Genomic DNA, 25,593 nt, shown 5'->3' with positions numbered 1-25,593 from the left:
ACCTGTTTCCCTCTATGACAGACTGAGAACACTGTTAGGCTGGTCCAGATTTTACACTTTAAGAGCAACCCCTTCCCCAACACACACGTGCACACTCTAGCACGGCCACCTGCATGCCAAGGGGTGACTGCAGGCTGATCTTTCAAGTGACTCATCAGTAGCTGTACCCTTAATTAAGGGCTGTGTATAGGGAGATTTACATTTCTTCCTCGCTGTTGGGGCCGTCTGCCAGCTAGCAAGGATTCTACACTAATGGCAACATAAATTATTGTCATTAAAGTTGGGTCCTTGGGTCCCCAGAAACCTAACTAGATGCAAAGAAGGAACCAACTAAGAGAGATCCAGGTAACAGAGCCCGGAGCGGGACGGTCATTTGTTGCAGGCCCCTGGGGTATGCGCCTGTCTACCGCGCACCGGGTCCCAGCAGCCGTGGTTACTGGCTGAGAAGGGCTGAGTTCCCAAGACGCTGCGGGTACCTCATACTGTCACATAGCCAGGAATCCAGTTTTCTGGATCCCTTCGTCTGTATTTGCCTAAGGCGACCTGCCGCCGCTCCTCTGTCCCCTAGGCAGGGAGAAGTCAGCTCTAGGACACCCTGCAAAACGCCTCGAGGGGTTATCCGCCCCTTCCCGGCCGCGTCCTGGCACCGTTTTCCCCATCACCCGGAGGAGTGAGCACTGTCTCAGGGCGCCCTCTGTCTCTTCCAGGGGGCAGCCAAGACGACATGCCCTGGGTCTCAGGGACGCGGTACAAGCCCCGGTATCCCCCCCCCCGCCACCTCACACACCCCCATCCGGGAGACCCACGTGCAGCCGGGCCCGGGCTGGCGCTGCACCTCGGGGTCTGCGCGTCTCCCCGGCGCGTTCCGGGCGCTGCCCCGCTACAGGGACCCCTGGGGGAGCGGCATCCGAGAGGTCGCGGGCGGAGAGGGGGCGTCCCGGAGGCCGGGCGCGGGGACGCTGAGGCCCGCGGCCACACAAAGGAGGCGGCGGGAAGGCGGGGCGAGGCGGGCCGGGGGCGGGGGCGGCAGGAAGGGGCGGGGGCCCGCGCGGCGCCGCCGATAAAGCCCCCGCCGCCGCGGCAGCCAGCTCGCGCTGTGGGGCTGCCCGGGCTGCGCGGCGTCTGCAGGCGCCACCGCTGCCTCTTTCCGGCTGTGATCCTCCTCGCCGCCGCTTCGCTCCGTCCTCTGACTCCCCGCGCCGCCGAGACCAAGCTCCCGCTCCAGTTGCGGCCGCACTGCCCTCCGCGGCCGCCCCCTGGGGATCCAGCGAGCGCGGTGAGTACAGGCTGCGCCGTGACTCCCGGGCGCGGCCGGCGCTGCCCTCGGCTGGGGACGCTCCCCGGGGCTCCGCGCGCCGCCGGCCCCGCGCCCCGACCTTGCGCCCGGCCGGGAAGCTGCCGGGCCTGCGGGGCCAGTGGCACCTGGGGGTGCCGACGTCGGGGAGGAGTGAACTTTCTCAGCCTCCCGCGGGCCGCCTTGGCCGGGGCTGGGTGCGCGCCGGGCATCCCGGTCCCGCCCGCGGGGAGCCTCGAGCGGGACCCTGGCAGCGCAAGGCGGGGCCGCCCCGGAGTGGCGTCCAGAGGTACCCGCAGTGGGGAGCCCCGGGGCCGGCGTGGCTCCTGCCCGCCCATCCAAGCCGGCCCTGACCCTGAACCTGAGGTTTCCAGCTGCTTGCCGGCGTCCCCCTACCCCGGACTTAGGCTGCGCGCCGCCGGATGGGGAGAGACTGGCGCACTCTTACTTGTTACCTCTGCCTGTGCAGGGGGAGGTGACGCGTGGTGTGGGGAAAGCCTTTAACTTGGCCTCTGGCAGCCGATTTAACCCGAGCAAGCAGGTCTTTGCTATTTTCATCATCTGTAGAAACGGGAGTTGCGAGGCGGATGAGTGACTGCAGGTAAAGTGAAAGTACAGTACTCAGAAATTCTGGAAGGAATTAGGCATTTAATGTGTCCACAAACTGAGCGGCGAAGGAAGGCTTCTATTACATAAGACAGCACTCCACCTTCAGGTATTATGGAAGATGCTATTGAAGGTTTTAGTATTTTAATGAACGAAACACATTCTTTGTGTGTGTGTGTCTGGAGAAATCTCGAATGCTGCTGTCTTGCTTTGACTACTTTGCAGGGGACGTTCTTATATTTAGCATCAGCATGAAAAGGTGTTCGAAGGTGTGAGATTTCCTCTTTCAAGCCAAGAAGCCGTTTACTTGTCTGAACTGTTGTGGAACAATATATGTGATAATTGTGTACTTTGAAGATTTTATATCAGAACTTGAGCACAGATAACTGGAAGAAATGTCTACATTGCTAATTTGTATATCCTAAACCACACTTCAAAAATTGAAGGCAGTTTCAACATTATCTGAAGGTCTAAATCAGTAACTGTTTGCTATTTGCAGTATTTCAATAGAAAAAATTTTGGCTATGCAAATGAAGGTACTAACCTAAGTAATCTAAGGTTTCTTTTAACCCCCAAATTTTGATTCTTTGTTAAAATAATGTTTGAAAATATTGTACCATGCAGGGCAATTACTGAAGGTCATGAAAATGTCATCATGTTTTATTCTAAAACAAAAATGAATCTATGCAGAAAATTTCTGTGTCCCATGGACTTCATATTAGTTTAATTTTAAAATTACTGTCTCCAAAAGAAACTAATTTTCACTTCCACACAAGGGTGATTAAATACCAGTGAGAGATTGTTTGAGGTGGTAGAGTTGGAAATGAGGTGGTGACCTGGCCACGTCACTGGGTGCATCTCTGCCTTGCGGTCCTCTTCCAGCCAGTTCCTTTCCCATTGCATGGGGACTTTGGCTCTTGGGCTATTTCTCCACCTCTAGACCTAAAGTCCACGCGGGGGATGCTCTAGATGTGCACTTCCTTGACTGTCTCAAATCCAGTGTCTTCCATGTACTCCAGCTACTAAGTCCTCTAAGTACCTCCAAGTCTTGCCCTCTCTGAGATGCTCAACTTCTGAAAACTCTTAGTGCCTCCATCCCGCAAGCTCTTTCCTTCTGAGTTGCAAACCGGACTCCCACTGTAATCTTCAATGCATCGATCTCCAATCCTTTTCCTCCTGCGGGTTTGGCAGGTGACTTTGTAGCCCATTCTACCAAGAAAATAGAGGTCATGAGGGTCTCCTCACGTCCTCCCCCATCTCCCTGTACAGACTTTTCTGTGTTTACCCAGTCATCCAATAAATCTTCTTAAGCTTCTACTGTGTCTCGGTACTTCGCTGGATACTCATAGGTGGTAAATAGAGCAGATCCTTGCTCACTTGAAACTGTCATTCTTGTGGGAGAAAACCAACTGAAAGCAAACACAGTATATTGTAAATGTATGATAAATGAATAGGGTAGAATTATAAAGAAAAATCAAGTTAGACTGAGAACTTAGAGAAATTTAGAGAGATGACATCCTTGGGGCATGACTAATGTCTCCAACTGTGTCCTGAATCCCAACTCGCAATGCCTCTCTCTCCTTGTGAGTGTTACTCCCTTTTCTTACTTTTATCTTCAGTCTCTCCCTATGAGCTTTTTTCTTTTTTAGTATTTTTTTAAGAATGCCTTAACCTCCCTTGTCCCTGCATCCTCAGCTCACCTGTAATGACCACCACGTCTCTCCAGGCTTCTTAAACTGGTCTCCCCTTCCCATTCAGCAATTTGCAAGCCGGCCAGAGTCTCCTCAAAGGTCAAGGCCCATGACTTCCTGAATAAGCCATCTTTTTTAAAAAAAAATTTTATTATTATACTTTAAGCTCTGGGGTACATGAGCTTATACTTTAAGCTCTGGGGTACATGAACGTGCAGGTTTGTTACATAGGTATACATGTGCCATGGTGGTTTGCTGCACCCATCAACCTGTCACGTTAGGTATTTCTCCTAATGTTATCCCTCCCCAACACCCCCCTGCCCCGGCCACAGGCCCTGGTGTGTGATATTTCCCTCTCTGTGTCCATGTGTTCTCGTCTGAACAAGCATTCTTATGGATACCCACTAGGCTTCTCCGTGGCATTTGATGAGGTTCTTCCATTCCTTTCCGATGGTTTTTTTTTTTTTTTTCACCCCTGGTTGCCACCTTCTGGTTTTCCTTCTTCCTCCCTGGCATCTCTGCTACCTCTTGAGGTTACCCAGCGTTCGCTGTCATCCCTCTTGTGCCCTGTGTATTTGGGTGAACTATGTTCCCACAGCTTCAACTGTCACCAATATGAAGTGAGTCCTAGATTGGCATGTAAGCTAGCTTGAGCATGCTCCTGTGTTCCAATCAGTTACCTGCAGTCTGGTGCGCTTACCCATGCCCTTTAGACCAAAAAAACGCCCCACAGTAAATCCAAAATTGATTTTAGTTTTCACCACCCACCCCATATTTGCTTCATCATTAGCCAAGATTTGTCCGTTTTTTTTGGCAGCGGCGCCACCATTCATGGAGGTATTGGAGCAGGAGCCTCACAGTGATGCTGGGTTCCTGCACTGCCCACATCCAGGCCGTCACCAGATCCTGTTGCTTCTCTATGCTGTGAAATTCCACAAAGGTCCGCTCTAGTCACGCTGGCCTTGCCTTGCTTTAGAGTCCAAAAGTGGCAAAATGGTGGCTGGTGTGCCACTTCTAGCAGTAGGCAGCGGTGTTGTTGGCCTGAACAAATTATATAAAACTTGAGTTAATATTTAGACATCTGGAGATGCCACTTGGATGTATAGCTTCTCTTAAAAGCTAGAAGACCTGGAATAGGCAGAGCACAGTGGTTCACACCTGTAATCCCAGCGCTGTGGGAGGCTGAAGCAGGCGGATCACTTGAGGTCAGGAGTTCAAGACCAGCCTGCTCAACATGGTGAAACTGCGTCTCTACTAAAAATACAAAAATTAGCTGGGTGTGGTGGTGTGCGCCTTTAATTCCAGCTACTTGGGAGGCTGAGGCAGGAGAATCACTTGAACCCAGGAGGCAGAGGTTGCAGTGAGCTGAGATGGCGCCACTGTACTCCAGCCTGGGTGACAGCGTGAGACTCTATGTCAAAAAACAAAAACAAAAACAAAAACAAAAAAACCCCGAAAAACCTGGAATAGGATGCTTACATTTCCATGTGGCAACACTCAGCTGCTGCTGGCTTTCCAGTGCCTGTCTATACTGGAGGTCGGTTGCTTTCTGGTTCCCCTGGACCTGTGACCCTTGCTTATAGTAGTGTTCTGACTCCCATGGGCTTCAGAGCTAGAGACCCTAGGCTGAGATGACCATCGACGGCCTGGGAATGCCTAGTGCTTACTGCACAGCATCGTGCACCTCCTGTTGCGTCCCTTCTAACTCTCTTCCATGTTGTTGCTGGTGTGACTTTCCTCCTGCTGCCCCAAATCCAAGTCTTCTTGGGTCCCTGCTAATAAAACTTGATGGCTCTCTCTTGATCTGGGCTTAAACCCCTGACTCGAAAGAAGTGGCCATGTCATATCACAAGTTGGGTATCTCAGATTAAAAGATGAGCTCTCCGCTATCTTTATACAGTGTTGTACCTGAGTTTCTGAAGATGCTTTTGAGCTTCTGTAGGGTAATTAATACAGAGTTCTAGTGTTGATGGCAGTCCCTACTGTTTACAAACCATTTGTACAAACCTGACTACTGCCCCACTTCCTTGCAGCCCCTCTGGGTGGAGATAGGGCAGGGTCGATTCTACATGCCAAACAGCAGTGGGAAGTCTGTAAATATGGAGGCACAGGCCATCCCAGGGAGTCCCCAACCCTGGGAACATGGGGAACCTTGTTTTACATGCGGTACCCAGAGTCATACAGTGTGTTCCCAAATGATGCCTTAGAGTCCTGACCCAGAACTCAGTTCCTGTCAGTATGCAGCCAGGGAACTTTCCACAGTGCTCCATGGGCTCACCAGGCTGCTGGCCATTTGTAATGACCTAACAGAGTCAAAGCTTTCTTCACTCCCTTCCCATCTCCCTGCCTTGCCCTCTGCCTGAAACATTCTTTTCTTGCCAAACTGTACCTCCTGTAAACTCCACTGGTACTGCCCAATGCTTTTCTGCCTTTGTTCCTTCTGTTCCTCTGCCTGGAATTCCCTTCCTCCTGTGTTCACTGTCTGGCTGATTTCTCCTTTTCAAGACTCGGGTTCAAAAAGGCCTTGCTGGCAGTCACCACCCCAACCCTCTGTGACACATGTGCAGTGTACACCCCTCCCCGGGCCTACCTCAATGATGGCAGTTTTTTTGTGTTGTAGCAACATGCCCTATCCAGTAGACTCTAAGCTCCGGAAAGACGTGCCTGTGTTTTAGTTTTATTTGCACCAGCAGTGGTGTGTGGCCCAAAGGCAATTACCAGATGTCTGAACTAAACCATATTCATATTTTTTGTACGTTTACTACACGCTTTATGGAAGAGTGTGTGTATTCCAGACTCAAAGGGGAGCTCTCCCTGCCAGACCACCAGCCCTCATTTTGGTACTAGCAAATTTAATATATATCCTCAGACATTTTAAATTTTTGATTAACCTCGTCTTTTGAGATGAAACATTACTAAGAGAAAAGCGGAAGTCTAATACAGAAGCACTTCTCTGCCGGTGTTCACTTCAGTTATCCTCATCTGAACCTTCCTTTGGCATGGTTCTGCCCTCCTTGAGGTCTGTTGGCTGGGGGTGCACTCTGCATTTCATGGTTTTACAGGGCAGGAGGATGTATTTTGGTTTATTTCTGTTAACCTTGGTGATGGTGATATATGACCTCTTGGTGACTTTTTTTTTTTTTTTTTTTTTTTTTTGGCTGATATCTTCAATCAAATTAGGTAGAAAGAGCAGGCTGGGAGAGGATATGCGCCGCACCACCAATAGAGTGTGTAGGTTACCATCTAGAACTCAATTTCTTTGTCTATATATTGGGTATGTTGAAATAAATGATCTCAAAGGTGTCTTATTTTTAAAATCTATAAATTATTGGCTCCCTTTCCTTTTGATGTGGCTTTCTCATAAATGTCAAGTCTAGATAAATTTTTTTCATAAAAGCATTATCCTGTGCTTATATACCTTAAAGTTCTTGTCTCTCACTTTTTTAAGCCTATAAAATCATTCAGCATTAGTATTCAGAAAGAGCATTATGGGCCAAAGTGAAGATTTAGTTTGTATTCCTTAGAGCATTTATAAATTTTTAAATAAATTAGGTCCCATATACTTGAATCTTGTCAACCTGTTCTCCACACATAAATGTGCCCATCTTCTCTTTTCAAACCATCTTTCCTCATGAGTAGATTGCATGCCTAATCTGAAAACCAATGTTGGGTTTTTAAAAAATACCCTTAGGTACAGAATGGAGTCAAATGCAATGAACTACCTCTTTAGGTTATCTCTTGTCTCCAAGTTCCCAATTTAAGAATACTGAACGATTAGTACGATTTTATTTCTCTTTTGAGAAATACCACCTCGCATCCAACAGGCCAAGTCTATTTCTACAGTCAGTGAGTCTTGTCTTTATTCTGTTGTTAGATTTCTAGGTCTGGATGTAAGCCCAGTCCAGGAAAGTCGGCATCCCTTCTGGGATTCTTTCTGTGCATGAGGATGACCACTGGGCCCAACCAATTCTCTATTTGTAATTCCACTCATATGTTTTGACAAACATGTCCTGGGATTTCTCCAAAGGTTGGGGTGGGCACCCTAGTTCAAAATTAGATCAGGAACACCCAGGCTTTTGCCACAGTTTGACCTAAGACATTATCCTTTGCTTCGGAAGATCATTTGAGGATTGGAATTTACATCCATTGTGCCTTTCCATTTTTCTTATTTAATTCTTTGAAGAATAATACGAGGAGACTTTAATATGAAAGAAAAAAATCCCATCAAGAGTCAGAAGGATTTCCTGTTAGGGCTGCAAATCTTGGTAAACGCACTTTGTTTTTGTAAACCATGCCCCACCCCCAACCCCTATTGGGAACTCTGGTAACCTGGGGAATTTCTCTTGAGAGCATACCAAAAACAGCATAAGTGCCTTCTCTTACCCCTAGCCCTCCATGTAGTGCCAGCAAATATAGCTATAGAAAAAATAACCACTTGTTTTTATCCTAAGTTTTTATGGGCCAAATCTTGAAGGTGGATGTGGGTATGTGAAAGAGTTTAATGCCAAATACAAAGCCCACTCGGAAATGAATAAGGTGACTACAAATGAAAACGGATGTTTCTTTCTTCCTTTGGTGAAAGTGCTATGTAAATAAAGGCAGTGTTTGCTTCCTCTACTAAAATTTATTTCTTCAGTTTTTAAATAAGAAATTCACTCAAGAAGTTATTCTTACTGAGGATTTGGTCACTGTTAAGATTATAGAAACTATTAACTACTGCATTATCTTTTGCTTACAAGAGCACAAACCCAAATCAAAATAACTTGGAAACAAGGTGGAGAGCTGTTGGCTGGCACTGCCCACTCTCAAGCATGGGAGAGGTGACTCTGGCCCTGAAGTTGGCTGGAACCAAAGACTGAGGACTTGGAGGCTTTCTTCTCTCTCTCCTTGCCTCTCATCTCTGCTTCTGTCTGCTGGTTGTGGTTGTCCTCTCCGGGACCATGACTGTAGGTAACTCCAGGCTTACCTCCCTACAGCCTCTTGAGACAGGAAGAAAGAGCTGCCAGTTCCAGCTGGTTGGGGGGGCGGGGAGAATCCTAGAGAGGAATTTGATTAGCTCAGTTTCAGTCACATGCCCTTCTCTGTACCAATGACTGGGCAGAGGAATGAGGTCTTATGATTGGCTGATGCTAAGTCACATGGTCACATGCCCTTCCCTGTGCCAATGGCTGTTGGAAGAGGAGTGAGGTCCTATGATTGGCTGATGCTAAGTCACATGGTCACATGCCCTTCCCTGTACCAATGGCTGTGGGAAGAGGAGTGAGGTCCTATGATTGGCTGATGCTAAGTCGCATGGTCACATGCGCTTCCCTGTACCAATGGCTGTGGGCAGAGGAGTGAGGTCCTATGATTGGCTGATGCTAAGTCACATGGTCACATGCCCTTCCCTGTACCAATGGCTGTGGGCAGAGGAGTGTGGTCCTATGATTGGCTGAATTCTGGGTCACATGGTCGATCTTTGATTAGGAGGAAAGGGAGTGTGGAGAGGACCGTGCTGCCTGGCGTTCCCCAGCTGCCTTTCCTTCTGCTTCTCACCCAGCAGAGGCTCTGTGTGGTCTCCTAGAGCCTCGTGCCTGCCTCTCGGCTAGATGCTGATATCATTCCCACTCATGTAGTTGGGAAGGAAGGGTGTGGCAGAGATAAAGGGTCCACAGTCACACAGTCTGTATGCCAGGGTCGCACAGCCTTTATGTGTCAGTGCCGGAGCCTGGACCCGGGTGTGTAGATGTGTGAACTGTGAGCTGATATCATGGATTTTCAAAGATTTACATCCCATCAATGTTTATACCTTCTTGAAAAGAAATTCGTGTCACAGCACACTCCTCCTTTCAAGACTACCTGCTCGCCGTACTGCGTAATATCCCTAGTATCACAACCAAAATACATGAGACAGAAAGAGGCCGGTATCTCTGTGGTACGTTTGAATCATGGTTTTATGCCTTTGGCCCCCTAGTTCCTTCCTTAGACACTTGTTTTTTTCTGGGACTGAAATCTAAAATTAGTACTGACCTTTGGATTGAGAAGGTAGAGAGATTTACACAGAGTCCAAGCGAATAACTGAAGCTGAGCTGGATGAAACTCAGCAGAACCACAGAACAAGTGTGCCATGACTTTTCAAAGATGCCTAATTGAATTCCGTTTGGGATTTAACTTCTTTTTCTAAGGTTTATAGTTACCTTTATTTCAAAATTTGTCATTTTAAAATACATGTTTCCTCCTCTTCCTCCACTGTATGGTAATTAAGAGTGTGGAGGATTTGGAGGCCAGCGGGCTTTGGTTTGAATCTAGAGGCTACAGGTTGGAGGCCATGAGCCAAAGCCAAATTTCTAAACATCTCCAAGCCCATCCGTGAATTGGGTTAGTGAGGTGTTTAGGCTTAAGGGCCACCCCTTAAGTGTTGTGAGGATGAAGCGAAGAGTATATCTTAGGCGCTAAGCACAGTGGCAGGAATGGAGCTGACTTTCGGGACACAAGGCGGCTGTGGTTGTGACACTGGGTAGTATTTGTCACACAAGTACAGGTGGGCACTTCTCCGAGACTCATGTCTTCCTTGTGTGTTTGACTTGATGAATGAGAGACTTGCTCTGTGTCTTTGCATGCTTTGTTTCCAGACCCCTTTCCTACAGCACTCTCAGTGGGCAGTACTCCCCAATGATCACCTGGTCATCTGTCCTGCCTGCAGGCTTCAGGCTCTTGTGCGTTGGCCATGAGGCAAAGGAAGGCTGTTGCATGAAATAACCTCCTTCTGACTCCACCCTTGCATTTGTGAGATGTAAACAACTGTGTTACCAGGAGATCTTCCAGGGAGCACATTGCAGGTAGCCCTGTCATGCTGGCTGCTTTTTTCCATTAGGTTAGTTGTGAATAACGAATAAATGTCTATGCAGGGCCAGGCGTGCTGGCTCGTGCCTGTAATCCCAGCAGTTTGGGAGGCTGAGGTGGGCAGATCACTTGAGACCGGAAATTCAAAAACAGCCTAAACATAGTGAAACCCTGTCTGTACTAAAAATACAAAAAATTAGCTGGGTATGGTGATACACGCCTGTAATCCCAGCTACTTGGGAGGCTGAGGCATGCGAATCACTTGAACCCCGGAAGCAGAAGTTGCAGTAAGCGGAATTGTGCCACTGCACTCCAGCCTGGGTAACAGAGGCAGGCTCTGTCTCAGAATAAAACAAAACAAAAAATGTCTATGCAGTAGGAAAAATAATCTATTTGGTTTAATATTTAGGTCTCTGCAAGGGTAGCATCCAGAGGCTTCTCTTTTCATTCTTGTTTTTCTGACTGTGAACAAATCATTCTACTGTGTCCAGTGATGTCCAGATACCAACAAATAACTGTTTTAAACATGTGAATATTTTTAAAGCACATGATGATGGTCATTTAATTGTGATTTGATTCCATCAATATACAAACGAGTTCTAAGAATGTTGGATTAACCTTAGCAAGCATTCCCAGATAAGAAATGTGTTTTCTGCTTCCAATGATAGGATTTTTTTAAGGATCTTTCTGGCAGTTAACCACTTTGGACTTCATACAGCAGTCTGAGTATATGCCAACCCCTGAATTGTTGCTCTAACAGTGAGATTGGGGGATGCCAGGGAGAGCCTGTGTGATGACTTAATTGTAAGGGAGAGCTTTCTGTCTAAAGGTGTGGATTTTTCTCTTTGAAATTTATATACTAAAAGACTCCTATTATCTTATGCCAAACCTGTGCTAATTTCTTAATGACATGTTAGTTAAAATAACACTTTGGAGGATTGGCTAAGGATGCCACAGTATTCATAATAAACCTGTTCTTGTGCAGCAAGGTGGTAAATCATGAATATCAAAGTGCTGATCATACTAATTTGAATTAATTTAGCATAGTGGAACGTATGAAGACATAGTTTTTCCAATGCATATGTCACTTTTTAGCCTAAAATTTCAATGAGTGGGATAAGTACATTTTTTACACGTACAGTGGCAAAATTATGCTTATGTACTACTCTCTACCTTGTGTTCTGGTTCTGCGTGTGTTTTCTCTGCCATGTTAGGAACCTCCAAGTGGGGTATCTTATTCTTTTGGGCTCCTGCCACCATACCTGGCATAGAAGAGCCCAAAAAGTACTTCAAAGGGGAGAGGGAAGTGGAAAATTATGCATCATGAGTGTGTCAAGTACTATTAGGTATATTTTATACATGATCCTGTTGAATCCTAACAACCCTTGTAAGGTAGAAATCATTCCTAGTTTATAGGCGAGAAAAATGAGATTCAGATGTGTAGAACACCCTGATCTGATTCCCACTGATGGGGTATAGACTCCAGGTCTGTGTCTCTCTGGGGTGGAGACTTTGGATCCTGAAACACTATCTTTAGTAATGATTGAGGCTAAGCCATGTGGCTGAGCAATGATACACGGCCCCACAGATTGAAGGTCAGAGCATTGCTGGGCAGAGGATGAGTTGATAGAGGTCAAATAAACTTGGTTTCAAACCCCAGGTCCACACTTAGTAGTGTGTGTCCTTGGGCAAAATACTTCCCTCTCTGTGCTTTATTTCCATGGCTAGAGAATAGAGAATGATGAGGATATTACTCTCCTTGCAGAGAAAGATCATAGTGTCCCCAATTAACAAGCAGGGAAGTAGGAAATACAGTGACTCAAGTCACTTGGCAAAGTCAGGGCTGTGGCAGGTTGAGAATTCACATCTCTGACTCCTGTCACCTGTTACCTCTCCAGATGTCAAGTCTGGGTACAGTTTGATGACAGAACTGCCATCACCTGCCACTCACCCTTGATTAGCCCTTAGCAGTCCCCATAACTTGGTGGCTCTTACAACCCGATCCTAGAGCCCCATGGCTGATTCATGCTCTTTTTCTCTATTGTGTCTTTTCTGTATTCACTCCTATGTTCTCGAGGAAGATTCATTCCAGAGGGTAAAAGAGATTCCACAAGCCTTGTTCTTAATGTGTACACCCCACACAGGACATGAAGGAAGTTGAAGGCAGCATGCTGTTGTATTTGGGTGGCGTGCAGCTGAAGAGCTAGTTTTTGAGCACTTACTCTGTAATAGGTGCTTAGAGGGACACAGAATTATTTTCAAAACAGGCCAATCTTTGAGGGGTTTATCTATTTAGGTAGAAAGGGCACATCCATGATACCTAATAACAATTCGAGATCATCTAGAACAGTGGCATATGGTCTGAGGGAGGGGGAGGCAATCAGGGTGCATTGTCTATGTAAGATCTGAAAGCAATAATGAAATTACCTCAGATGATTTGCTTTTTATTGTCATCATGTACCGTGGTGATAAAATATTCCTCCACCAGAGCCAGCCACTTCTACCACTCCCACCTTGTCCCTAAGTCCTGTACTGGATCAATAATCAGCTGCCAAAATGAGTTGATACCAGTGACATGTTTGGGAGGTCAAGCTGGCAGTGGTCAGTGTGGCCTGAACTGTTGGGGAAGGCTGCATGGAAGTCCCTTCCCCTCCCTCTCAGTTAGGACAGTACATCAGGAGAGCAGTCTGTGACCCTGAAGACTGGAGCAGTCCCTGATGCCCGTGCGAGCCATAGGTCAGGAAAGTGCTTTCTGTGCATTGCCTCACCGTGTGAGAGGCTGGTAGCCCGAGATGGTTCTGTAGCTGAGGAATCTGGGTGAGTGGTAGGTGTCCTCCTATGTGAGATTAGGGGAGTAACCCCCAGCTTTCAGACAGCCAACAGAGGGGCTCAGTAGTGCTAATGCCAAGCCCTTCATGCAGAGAAGTGTCTTAAGTGTCAGACACTGCTTTGTGCCAGAGGTAAATCTCTCTGCAGAGGGAAATGTTGGCACATAGCTGATAAACACCAGTGTCTAGATAGCCCTCCTGGGCACAACAGTCCTCATTTTTTCTTTTACTTAACTCTCCACAAAATCCTTTTTGCCCGAAACTTTGTAGAATTGGTATTTATTGATTTCTATCAGCTGAGAGTTGGCTGTTTAGTCTCTCACGTGCTCTTTATGGCCAAATAAAAAGAGGTAACTCCTTCACAGGGGAGAGATTGATTCCCTTAAAAGGAAGACAGAAGTTTTAATGGACAACTTTGGAAAGGTGTGAAACATTAAATATCTATGACAGCAAGACACAGGAATACACAAGCCTGCGTTAAGACCTGATCCCTTCTGGGCCAGGCACATAAGCTGAAAATGGTACCTGAGCAGTTTCTGAGTACATCATGAAAAGGCACTGAAATACAGAATTTTTTTCTATGAAAAAGAGTGTCCCAGCTTGAAAACTGTGTGCCTGAACATGAAGCAAAAAATTTCCTCAAAATTGTTCTGCAAAAAGGGAGTTGCTATCTAGTAGGGTCCTTACAAAATCATTAGAGTTCACAAAAAAAAAAAGCTAGATAGATGAGATCCATGAGAGACTGACTGAGAACAGATGGGGAAGGCACATTCGCCTGAAATTCTCTCAATCAATGCATATAATGAATGCTTATCGAGATTGCTTCATGAAAAGGGGTTAAGTTTTAAAAAGAGAAGCAGAGAAATTGAATACAGATTTAGTACTTGTTCCTGAGGTTATAACTTCAGAGTTGCCAGATACTGAACATTGTATTAGTTAATATAGTGCTAGTTCTTATAACAAATAAACCCAAATATGTACTGTAACTCAAACATGAGGGAAGATTATTTTCCACTTGTATAAAGCCCAAAGTGGGCATGTTTGTGTGAAACCTGGTGATTTGGCAACCCAGCCTCTTCCTGTCTGTGGTTCCACTTTATTTAACAGGCAGTTGCTAAGGTCACTGTACTGGTCAACATTGAACTGGTGGAAGCAGAAAGATCACCGAGGACTTCATATGGGAGCTTTTGATAGGCCAAGCCTGGGAGTGGAATGTGGCACTTCTACTCCTATTTCATTAAGTACAGTTCAGCCTTATGGTCACACCCACCTACCTTGAAGGCTAGGAAATGTAGCCCAGCTCTGTGGTTGGCAAGAAGAGGAAATGGGTTTCCTGAGGAGCTAGCTGCCTTCTGTCATTTGAAATTTTGTTCAGACCATTGAAGGTCACTTTAAAAGTAACAGCATCACTAATATGCTGTGCGGATCATGAATGTGTTTTTACCTCTGAGGGCAACTTTCTTGATGCACTCTGAAGGGCTTCTGATGGCCTAGGGTGGGCGTTTCAGTGGCAGTGTCACACATCGTTTGAAAAGTGCTGTATCATAGGCAACTTGGAAGGTAAGGAGGTGCTGTGCTTAGAAGAACGGTTAGACAACTCAAAAATTGAGGACAGACAACTCAAAAATTGAGGACAGGCATATGGACACTAGCTGGGAAGACTGTGAGCTAAATTGCTTCATGGAAGGTGGACATGGAATGAAAAGTACTATTTCTGACTCATAGTGTATATGATTTCATGTGTGTCATAAAGTGTATTCAGGCAGATTGACCAAAACTTGTAGGGGGTAGGGATTTTCTCATTGGGAAAAGAAGAGGGCTGTCTTACCTGGGGGATTTCCTATATCCTAGCACACATGGGAATTAGAAGCTAATCAAAGAAATAAAGAATTAATGCTGGAGGAGGGGAGCCTCACTCTTACAATGTGGGAGAAATTGGTCAGATGTGCTGGAAACATACTTCTGCATCTGGGGGGAAAAAGAGAGGTAAAAGCTGGGGAATGGGGTTAGTGCCAATCCTGCAGTCTGACTGAGGGAATGAAAAGAGACCCAGGGGATTGGGCAGGGGGGAGGCAGGTGACCTGTCCCTGGGATAAGCCCCTGGCAGTGCCAATCTCTTGGTGGTGGGCACCCCCGTGTGCTCTTTTTTTCTACGTGATGTGGGCAGGTTCCCCAACCTCTCTGCATCTCTGTGTGTAAGAGTCTGTGAGATGATGTGTTCACAGAGCTGTGCACATAGTAGGGACTTCATGAAAGTTTCCTCTCCCATCTTCTGTGCAGCTACTCACCAGCCCCATTGTTGGGGATCATTGTCTCCATAATTGGCTATGAGTAACTGGGGAGATGTTCTCCCCTATAAAATGCAACTTCATGACAAGAAGCAGCTCAGCCCCCTTCATCCCTAAAGATTCATTGGTGCAGTTTCTTATACTAGAGGTTAGATAAAACTGAGAAGGAGAACTTCCATTGTCATTGACTTTTCATTCTAGAAGTCCTTGTTCTCCTACCTTAGCTTTGGATGTTGGGCAGTGGGGCAGCAGGCTGGTCTTGTGAAGAAAAGTTCTGTGGTGCCTAGGAGTTATTGACTTGTTCTTCAGCATCGCATTTCATGAGATCCTCATAGCAGCTCTCTGGAGTTCAGGGTAGGGAAGGAGGCTTGTCACTGATCTTATAGATGAGGAAACTGAGTCACAGATCAGGTACATGGCTTACCCATTGCAGACAGGCCCAGGACTAGACAACAGGCCTGTTCCACAGTAGTATTAAATGGGCATAGGTTTCTTCTGGGAAATAGCTAATGTCCCCCGGCCCTTAAATCCCTTCACAAGGCGTTAGCATCAACTGTAGCAAAGGAAATGGAATCAGGTTATAGGAAGAAGCTCAGTAGCTGGGTGACTAAAGCCCAGGTTCGGAACTGTGTTTCCCATCACTTAACATGGTTTCTGAGCTTTGAAGAACTTTTTTCGTTTGATAGGTGCTTGCTTGGCAGGAAGAGGGGGACAGTGATCACCTTTTAAAAAAAAATTTTTGAGATTTTCTTTGCAAACTCTTTGTACTGAAGGAAGAAAGCAAAAGGAGCAAAGAGTTGGAGACAAAAGCACAGGAACCTTTCTTAAAGTGGAAGTCGTCTTCTCACATCTTCCCCATCCCTCATTCCCTTTTCCTGCTTTAGAAGTATTTCTACATCCTGTGCCTATAGATACATATATTTTTATTTACTTACTGTATTTTGGAAAATAGCTCATATAATTTTTCCCCATTAAATAGCTCATATAATGGTTCCCCAAAATGTGGGAACCAAGGACCACCCACCTCTTGTACCCAGTTCAGACTCTTTCTGGGTCACTGTTTTTCATTAATTCATGCCAAAAAATTACACTGAAGGATATGGATGGACCAAAGCTGCATGGGTTTCTTACAACAGGCCTGGGTAGAGAGGCTTGGTATAAGAAACCCACCTTGATTATAAGAGCCAGAATGGAAAACTGAAAAAGAAAAGAATGTCTACCCAGTGTCACAGGATTACTTTTGTGGGTGCCAAAACATATCTCAAAGTAGCCCTTTAGTCACCTAATAAAAGATGGAAAATATTTATTCCACGTGTACTGCTGGAATCCATGTATTTTAATATGACACCTTTGATATATTTGGAGGGAGGATAGGAAAGATGTTCTCTGTTTTATTTCTTCTGAACCTTTTAAAAAGTTTCTGAACTGCTTAAATGAACCTACCTGTAGACTAAGTGTGTTAGGAAGCTGATTTAGCTACATTGAGCTCTTCCTCTCCCTTACTTCCTCCTCAGGTTCTAGAATACAAGCTCAGTACTTTCCTGCCTTCCCTCTATTGCCCTGGGAAAGATAGTAAGTAAATAGTGTCTGTTGCCAAAGGGAGAAGAATAAACATAGGCTGGATCACCAAATGGTGCTGCATTTTATTTGTATGGTGTCAGAGACACTGGCTGCTTAGATGGCATCGCTGAGGGAGATCCCCAGCATGAAGCAGAGAAGATAACTTGGAGTTTGGCAGGATACCCAGGGTCATTGCAGGTCAGAGAGACTGACTAACAATTACCCGACTCACAAGAGACAGATAAATAACAAGAGGGTCCTCTGACCAATAAGGACTTTCCCCACCTTAACAAAATCTTCTTGGGAAGCCCACATGTTATAGGAGGCTTGATTGGTGTATTAGTCTGTTCTCACCTTTCTATAAGGAAATACCTGAGACTGGGTCATTTATTAAGGAAAGAGGTTTAATTGACTCATAGTTCTGCAGGGCTGGGGGGGCCTCAGGAAACCTACAATCATGGTGGAAGGCAAAGGAAAAGCAGGCACCTTCTTCACAGGGTGACAGGGTGGAGTGAGTGCCAGCAGGGGAAATACTAGATACTTATAAAACCATCAGATCTCATGAGATTCACTCATTATCAGAAGAACAGCATGGGGGAAACCGCCCCCATGATCCAGTCACCTCCCACCAGGTCCTGCCCTTGGCACGTGGGGATTATGGAGATTATAATTCAAGACAAGATTTTGAGTAGGGACACAGCCAAGCCATATCAGTTGGTAAGTACCATGTGAAAGCAAGTTAATGGCCCATGTCAGAGAGCTAAAACCATTTGTTTTAGTTCTATGTGGCCTGTAGGGAATTTCCTAGTCAGTCAGCCCAAGAGATTTAGTGGTTCAGCAAAGTTCCACATACTGGGGCCCTTCATTTCCAGATATTGGGAGTGTCTAAAGGATGAATTTTGTAATATCAGATAATGTAAGAGAATAGCCTCTGGTGACAGGTGATTGAAATAGATAATTTCTGAGTCCTTTCATTATTTCCTATCTGTTTCTTAATTTGTGAAATAAAAGTCAAGGGTTATCTAAGGAAGAACACTAAGTTATGACTAGTACTTTCATTTGTTGAATAAATACATGTCTAGTGTTCATTATGTCATTTAACTTTTTTTCTTTTTTTCTTGAGACAGGGTCTCACTCTATCACCCAGGTTGGAGCACGGTGGTGTGATCTTAGCTCACTGCAACCTCTGTCTCCCGGGTTCAAGTGATTCTCCCACCTCAGCCTCCTGAGTACCTGGTACTACAGATGTCAGCCGCCACACGTGGCTAATTTTTGTATTTTTAGTAGAGACTGGGTTTTGCCATGTTGGCCAGGCTGGCCTCGAACTCCTGACCTCAAGTGATCCACCTGCCTTGGCCTCTTAAAGTTGGGATTACAGGTGTGAGTCACTGCACCCAGAATTAACTTTAAATGTGGATACTTTAATTCTTTGGTTATGGTTTGTTAGGTGCTGCCACTGTGGGTCACTGTCTTATCCTTCCCAGTAGGGAGAGAGAGGTATGGCTGCTCTTCTGATTTTCACCTCCTCTTACTAATTTACCCTACGGTGGGGCACACATAAACTGATAGTGTTGTTTCATGTTAAGTAAAAGCAAATAGCCAACTTCGTTTGACCGAAACTCAACGTGTCACTTTCTACCTCTTTTCTTAGTCCTTAAGGACTTCTGTTATCTGTTAGTCTGCAGGCTCTTAAGGTCGGGCTCTGTCTTCCCTTCATCTTTGAAGCTTCTACTCTTGTGCTTCCCTCTTGACGTAGGCCCTGAATCACTGTTTTGTTGACTAGGAGAGCATATGAACTGTTTGTGCAACCTCTCAAGCTCTGTTAGAAATGGAAGATGATCGTACATCTTGTGGCACCCCTTTTTCCCAGATCCCAAGCTTCTGGGCACCCTTTCTTTCTTCACCTCCACAGATGAATGTCGAGGGCATTTCTAATGCCAGGGCAACAGCTATAAGCACTTACGAGACCACAGGTTTGACTCCTGAACGAAGGATGTCCTTATCCATGGTCTCTCTTTCCTGGCAGGCATCTTATTGCTATTTTGGAAATTTTTCTCTGGGCCATAGAGGTTTGAACCAGTCATGTCTAGGAGTGTTTGTTTTCTCAGGAAAAGCAGCCCTGTTAAAGCCATTGTTTTAAAAAGTCACTTGGAGCATTAAAAACCTTCAAACATCCATTCATAGTGCTAAAATTTAGGAGTGGTTGGGGCTTCAGGCAAGCAATATTGAATTAAATGTGTGGAGCACTTTAAGACAGCGTTTGATTGTACATTTAAAATAGGGAATGCAAATCAAAATTCCTCCTGGGTGCTTTAAATCATACATTATATGTGCAGTATTTTCAATTAGCTGCAGAAAAAAATATGTTCGGTGTGGCTCTATTTTTACAGCTGGGAATTGCTCAGAGAACACAATTGACTATTTCATACATGTGAAATTTATTTAAATGACTCGTGGGGCATTTGCAGTTTAGCCAATAATTGAAAATACTGTTGCAGTGTGGCAGGTAAAACTAGGAAATCATTTTGCATTCCTGAAGAGGTGTTCCAAGCTCAGCAGCATATTATATTAATTGAAGAGAGGCAAACAGGGAGTGAGATCAGTGTTGAGTCTTAGTCTTTCACATTTCATTCCTGGGTTTTGCCCCACCATGGAAATATATGGGATGGTGCTTTCCAGAAGGACCCAAAACACTAAGGTGTTATCTTGTTTCTATTCTGTTTTTGTATGCCAAACACAAATGAACGGTCAGACCAGATATGAAAAGACCCATCCATCCCCCAACTCTCTTCTGACTCCTATACCTTCCCCTCCATTCTTCGTACCATTTCACTTCAGATGTCACCTAGAATACTGATGCAGCAGGCTAAGCTGAGACTCTCAGGATAGACAATTCAACCTTTCCATGGTGGTTCACAAATATCGCTAGGGATTTGGAATGCATGCTCCCACTAAAATAATGTAAATGGCGGTCAGGTGACACCATATTAAAATGGATCATTTCTTGTGTGATTCAGACAAAGTATGGGTTAAGTAGGCATTTTGAAGGCAGAATTAAAATGCGAACCACCAATTACTAACCTTCCTCTGTAATAGTGGTTCCCAACCAGGGATGATCCTTCCTGTCTCCCTCAAGGACATTTGTCAGTGTCTCCAGACATTTGGTTGGCACATCTGGGTGGGGTGCTATTAGCATGTCTTGGGTAAAGGCCAGGAATACTGCTAAACATTCTGCAATACACAGGACAGCCCCCTACAATGAATAATTATCTAGACCCACATGTCAAGAGTGATAAGGTTGTGAAACTTTGCTCTAGAAATAAGTATGCATTCTTTTTTTTTTTTAAAGACTTCCCCAAATATTTTAGACCGTACCTGCTTATAAGATGGTGGCTACTGTAATTGACCTTAATACATGATAGCAATCAACAGATCATTGAAAGCTTTCCTTTTTCATCAATGCCTCCATTATATATCGAGCACTTCAATGTCCATGTGCCATGCTGGAGGCTGGGGTGCCATGGTGAACAGGATGGACAAGGTCCCCAGTGGGCTCACAGGCACAGAGACAAGGGAAGATGACAGTGATCCAGTCAGAGGGAACATAGGCATGAAGGCCTGAGGCTAGGAAGAACCGGGCATGTTCTGTGATCTGCAAGGACGACAGAGCACTGCAGTCCCCACCTTATTAGTGGCCTAAGTTACCTGCAGTCTGAAAATTGGTACATGCAGTATAGTAAGATGTTTTCAGAGAGAGATCACATTCCAATAACTTTCATTACAGCATATTATCCATATATATAATAGATATAACAATATGTTTTTATTATTATACTATTTTATTGTTGTTCATCTCTTATTATGCCTAATTTATAAATTCAGCTTTATCATAGGTACTTATGAACAGGAAAAAACATAGTGTATATAGGGCTCCACATTTTCCATGGTTTTGGCATCCACTGAGGGTCTTAGAACGTATTTCCTGCAGTTGAGGGGGGCTTGCTGTCTGTGGAAAAGGAAGCCAAATCCAGACCAGGCAGGCCGACTCAGAGGCTGTGGAGAGAGGGTGCTGGATTTTCTTCAAGAGCGTGGAGAAGTCATCGGAGGGATTGACTCAGGTTTTGGAGTCACTGGGGCAGTGCAGGCAGAGAGTTGGGTCTAGGAGACCAGTGTCGTCCTCCGGAGATGTTGGTGGCTTGGGCTGGAGATAGAGGAACTGGAGAGGGGTGGATCATTCAAACGATAGAGAGCTTTTTGCTTGTTGATGGTTCTGTGGGATAAAGGAAAGGATGAAGGACAGTTTCCAGACTTTGGCTTAGGTTCTTGGATGGATGGTTGGTGGTGTCACTTAGGAAGATGTGGAGCCTGGGAGAACAGCAGGGTTGGGGTGAGGAGTACTTTTTCCTGTCATCGTGGTTTTCTATGATAAAGGGACTTCTATATATCTTTCTACCCTTTTTTGGAGAAGCGCTGTGTTTTAGAGTCTGCTTGCAAAAATGGAAGGTTTTCCTCCTGGATTACCTCACCTTCCAGTTACCATTGTAATAGGCTTTCCAACGGAGCTCGGATTTATTTCTAAATGATCTCTTTGAGCAATGATCAAGCATTTTCTATATGAGGTATTTCATTCATCTGAACAAAACTGTGATGAGAGTTGGCCTAAACTCTAGACTTCTATCATGGAGTCTGTTGACCACTGAGGCAAGGCTGGTCTGGCTTTGACACACTAAAACTTCTTTAAAAATTATGTTAATGTAATCCCACCCGATTTCAGTTTCAGGCTGGTAGGAAAACACTTCCTTATTCATGAGGTTGGCAGCCTTGGAAAGAACACAAGGAAAATCGCCAGAGCCTGACGCCCATTTCCTCAGTCGCCAGTGACCATCAATCATTTCTTGAGCCCATCACTAGGGCTGTCGATGGAGTCACAGGGCTGAGCTGCTTCCCCCGGGGAGGGCAACGCCTCTCAAGTCACCTTCGCTGAGGACCTGTGACCAGATGTGAAAGTCTGATAAAGTCATATACTAGAGATCCTTGACTCCCTCTAATAGCAAAGAAATAAAGGAAATTGAAAAAAGACCAAAAGTCTTAAAGACAGCTTTAAACATTCGTTTTGATTTTTAGAAATTATAATATTTGAACATTTTGCACTTGAGGAAATGTTAAGCTGGACTGTAGCGTAGAGCTTCAGAGGCTGAAGAGAGGACCCCAGGCCTTCATGATGATGGTGGTAAATGGGGTAACAGCAGAGGCCAGCTTTGAGTGGGGCCTCAAGAACTGTCTTAAGAACCTGAGACGTAGTACTTTTTAAAATCCTCATAACAACTCTTAAAGTAAGAACTACTATTACACCAGTTTTCAGATGGAGGAGCTGAGGCACATTGAAGGCAAGCACTTGTCAAAAGTCATACAGTTAATTGGCAGTGGAGGTGACAGCTGAACTTGGGTAGTTTGTCTTAGGACCCTGCAGGAGCCATGTATAGTGTCCTAAATCCTTTTGTTAATTTCTTATAGAATAAGAATTAATACTGTTATACGTCAAATAATTATGAAAATGTACAGTTATGCAAGCACACTAAAACTGTAGCTATTCTTTTTAAAAGGACCAAAAATATTACATATTACATTTTTGCATAATTGTACATTGCAGTACAGGGAAAAGTAAGAAATAAAAAGATCTGTCTTAAGGTACATTGGCATTTGTTTGCTGACTAAAATTTTACAGTAGGGTTTTTTTTGTTGTTATTTTGAGATAGTTATATAGATTCATATGCAGTTGTAAAAAAAAAAATAGTAATTCAGAGAGCGCCCATATGCCCTTTACCTGGTTTCCTGCAAAGGCATTGTCTTGCATAACTGTAGTACAGTACCACAACCAGGAAACTGACATCACACAATCCACCCACCCTATTCAGATTCAGATTTCCAGGTTTACATATACTCACTAGGGTGTGTGTATTTACTTCTATGCAGTTTTATCACATGTGTGGACTTGTATGGGCACCACCACAGGCAAGATACAGAACAGTTCCACCACAGGGACCCCTCGTGCCTCCCTTTTACCACCACACCCACCCCTTCCCTCTCTTGTTCTCTAACTTCTGGTGCCTACTGATCTGTTCTCCATCTCTGCACCTGTGTCATTTCAACGGTGGTACATACATGGAATTACACAGTATGCGTCCGTTTGAAGTAGGCTTTTCCATTCAGCATAATTCTTTGAAATCCAGCCAAGTTGTTCAGTGTATCAGTAGTTTATTTCTCTTTATTACTGAGCAGTAGTCTGTGGTATGGATGTACCGCAGTTTGTGTAACCATTCACCCACTGAAGAACATCTGGGCTGTTTCCACTTTGGGACTATTGAAAAGTAAAGTTGCTGAGAACATTGGTATACAGGTTTTTATGTGGAATGATTTTCATTTCTCTCTAATAAATGTCCAGGGTTGCTGGAATATACAGTTAAGTGCATGTTTAGTTTTGTAAGAAATGGCCAAACTTACATTAAAAATAAATAGATAAATAATAAACAGAAACTACCAAACCAATTTTTTTTCTTTTTCTTTTTTTTTTTTTTTTTTTGAGATGGAGTTTCATTCTTGTCACCCAGGCTGGAGTGCAATAGCGCAACCTCGGCTCACTGCAACCTCCATCTCCCAGGTTCAAACGATTCTCCTGCTTCAGCCTCCTGAGTAACTGGGATTATAGGCACCTGCCACCACACCTGGCTAATTTTTGTATTTTTAGTAGAGACAGGATTTCACCATGTTGGTGAGGCTGGTCTTGAACTCCTGACCTCGGGCTCAGGTGATCCGCCTGTCTTGGCCTCCCAAAATGCTGGGATTGCAGGCATGAGCCACCTGACCTACCAAACTGTTTTCTAGAGTGGCTGTGCCATTTTATATTCCCACTAGCAATGTGTGAGTGATCCAGTTTCTCTGCATCCTCACCAGCAGCTGGTATTGTCACTAGTGTTAGCCATTCATCTGGACATGTAGTGACATCTCATTGTGGTTTTAATTTGCATTTCCCCAATGGCTAATGATGTTGAACATCTTTTCATGGACGTATTTGCCATAAAGAGGATGTATTTGTATATACATCCTCTTTAATGGACTATCTGTCCATGTCTTTTATTTCCTAATCCGATTTTTTTATAGTTGGGGTTTAAGAGTTTTCCATGTAATCTAGATACTAGTCCCTTGACAGATACGTGATTGGAGAATATTTTCTCCTAGTCTCTTCATCATCTTTGCGGGATCTTTTGCAGAGTAAAACTTTTCATTTTGATGAGATTCAATTGATCAATTTTATAGTTTATCAGTTTTTCCTTTTATGAAACTCAGGCTTTTAATGTCAACTCTAAGAAAAATTAGAGTTTTGATTCTTGCTTGTTGTCATGCGCAGTGCTGGATGTTGAGAAAGAGAGCCATGGAGCAAGATAGACACTGGAGTGTGAATGATTCTTCCAACTTCTGTCCGGTTGGGTTCTGCGGTATGTCTTGATGAGCTGCCTATTTGTTGGGGTCATGGACACAGTGTCGCCCTTGTCTTGCAAAGGCTGTAAGGTGATGATGGTATGAAAAGAAAAATATTTCCAGAATAATCCATGGTACCTCCCAACACAAGGTTTGTTTGCACTTGAGAGCCTCTATCTGGAACACTTTTCCCTGCCCCCATCTCTCCACCCCTTTGTCCAGTCACATCCAGCCCATCCTCCAATGTCCACCCATGTGGCCCTTCCTGGGAGCACTTCCCTGACCACTGCCTCTCACCCTGGCCCAGATGTGCCTCTGCTTCCATTCTTGCACACTCTCCTCAAGGTCAGAGCATTTGTAAAGTAAATATGTGAAAATGAAAGTAAATACCAATTAAGTAATAAGACAATTTGATTAAGGTCTGTTTCCCCTCTATACCAGGCTTCCCCAACCTTGGCACTGCTGACATTTCGCTGGGTAATTTTTTGTTGCAGGCGGCTGCCCTGTGCATTGTGGGTGCTACTTGCCAGCATCCCTGGCCTTCCCCCTTCCAAATGCCATGGCACCACCCTCCCTGGCCCCCCCGCCTACCAGATACCATAGCACCACCTCCCTGACCCCTACCCAGTGGTGAAAACCAAAAAATGTCTTCAGATATTGACAAATGCTCCCTGAGGGACAGAGTCACCCAGGTGGAGAACCACGCCTTGAGACTCTGAGAGGTGGGAGGGCATGTGCCAAGCCCCTTTTCATGCCTGTTCTCTCCCTAGCATCCCAGCACCAGGCCTGGTACCACAGTGCTTCATTAATATTTGTAGGATAAATGAAGGGATAAACCAACTTGATAGGGCACACTTGTTTACACGGCAACCTTGGAAATACTACCCTGACTTCAAAGGAACAAAGTGGGTTTTTTTGGGCACTTGGGCCCCAGGAATCTTGAGTCTTCTGTATGCTGTTGGGTGTGGGTTTCCTTGCCCTTCTGCCTGGCTCACTGAAATAGGAACGCAGGAGCTGCTGAGTTCCTG

General features: G+C 45.0%; 1 protein-coding gene across 2 annotated transcripts in view; it reads left to right on the top strand.

Moving 5' to 3' along the window:
- Nucleotides 1-1,091: 1,091 nt before the first annotated feature.
- The window catches only part of SERPINE2 (serpin family E member 2), a 65,320-nt gene continuing 40,818 nt past the window's right edge, over nucleotides 1,092-25,593 (top strand). The window contains exon 1 of one of the 2 annotated variants that reach the window (XM_065526170.1): nucleotides 1,092-1,276. Coding sequence is in view for 1 of the 2 variants with exons in the window: in XM_045368384.2 (XP_045224319.2) it covers nucleotides 1,882-1,895 (14 nt within the window). In the remaining variant the exon portion in view is untranslated. Of the gene's footprint in view, nucleotides 1,277-1,732; nucleotides 1,896-25,593 lie in introns of those variants that run through there. The other variant, XM_045368384.2, reaches the window with a different exon arrangement.

Source organism: Macaca fascicularis, chromosome 12 (genome assembly GCF_037993035.2).
Source record: "Macaca fascicularis isolate 582-1 chromosome 12, T2T-MFA8v1.1".
Taxonomy (NCBI): Eukaryota; Metazoa; Chordata; class Mammalia; order Primates; family Cercopithecidae; genus Macaca; species Macaca fascicularis.
Note: the sequence above shows the minus strand (reverse complement) of the source record. Positions and strands in the feature narration are given on the sequence as shown.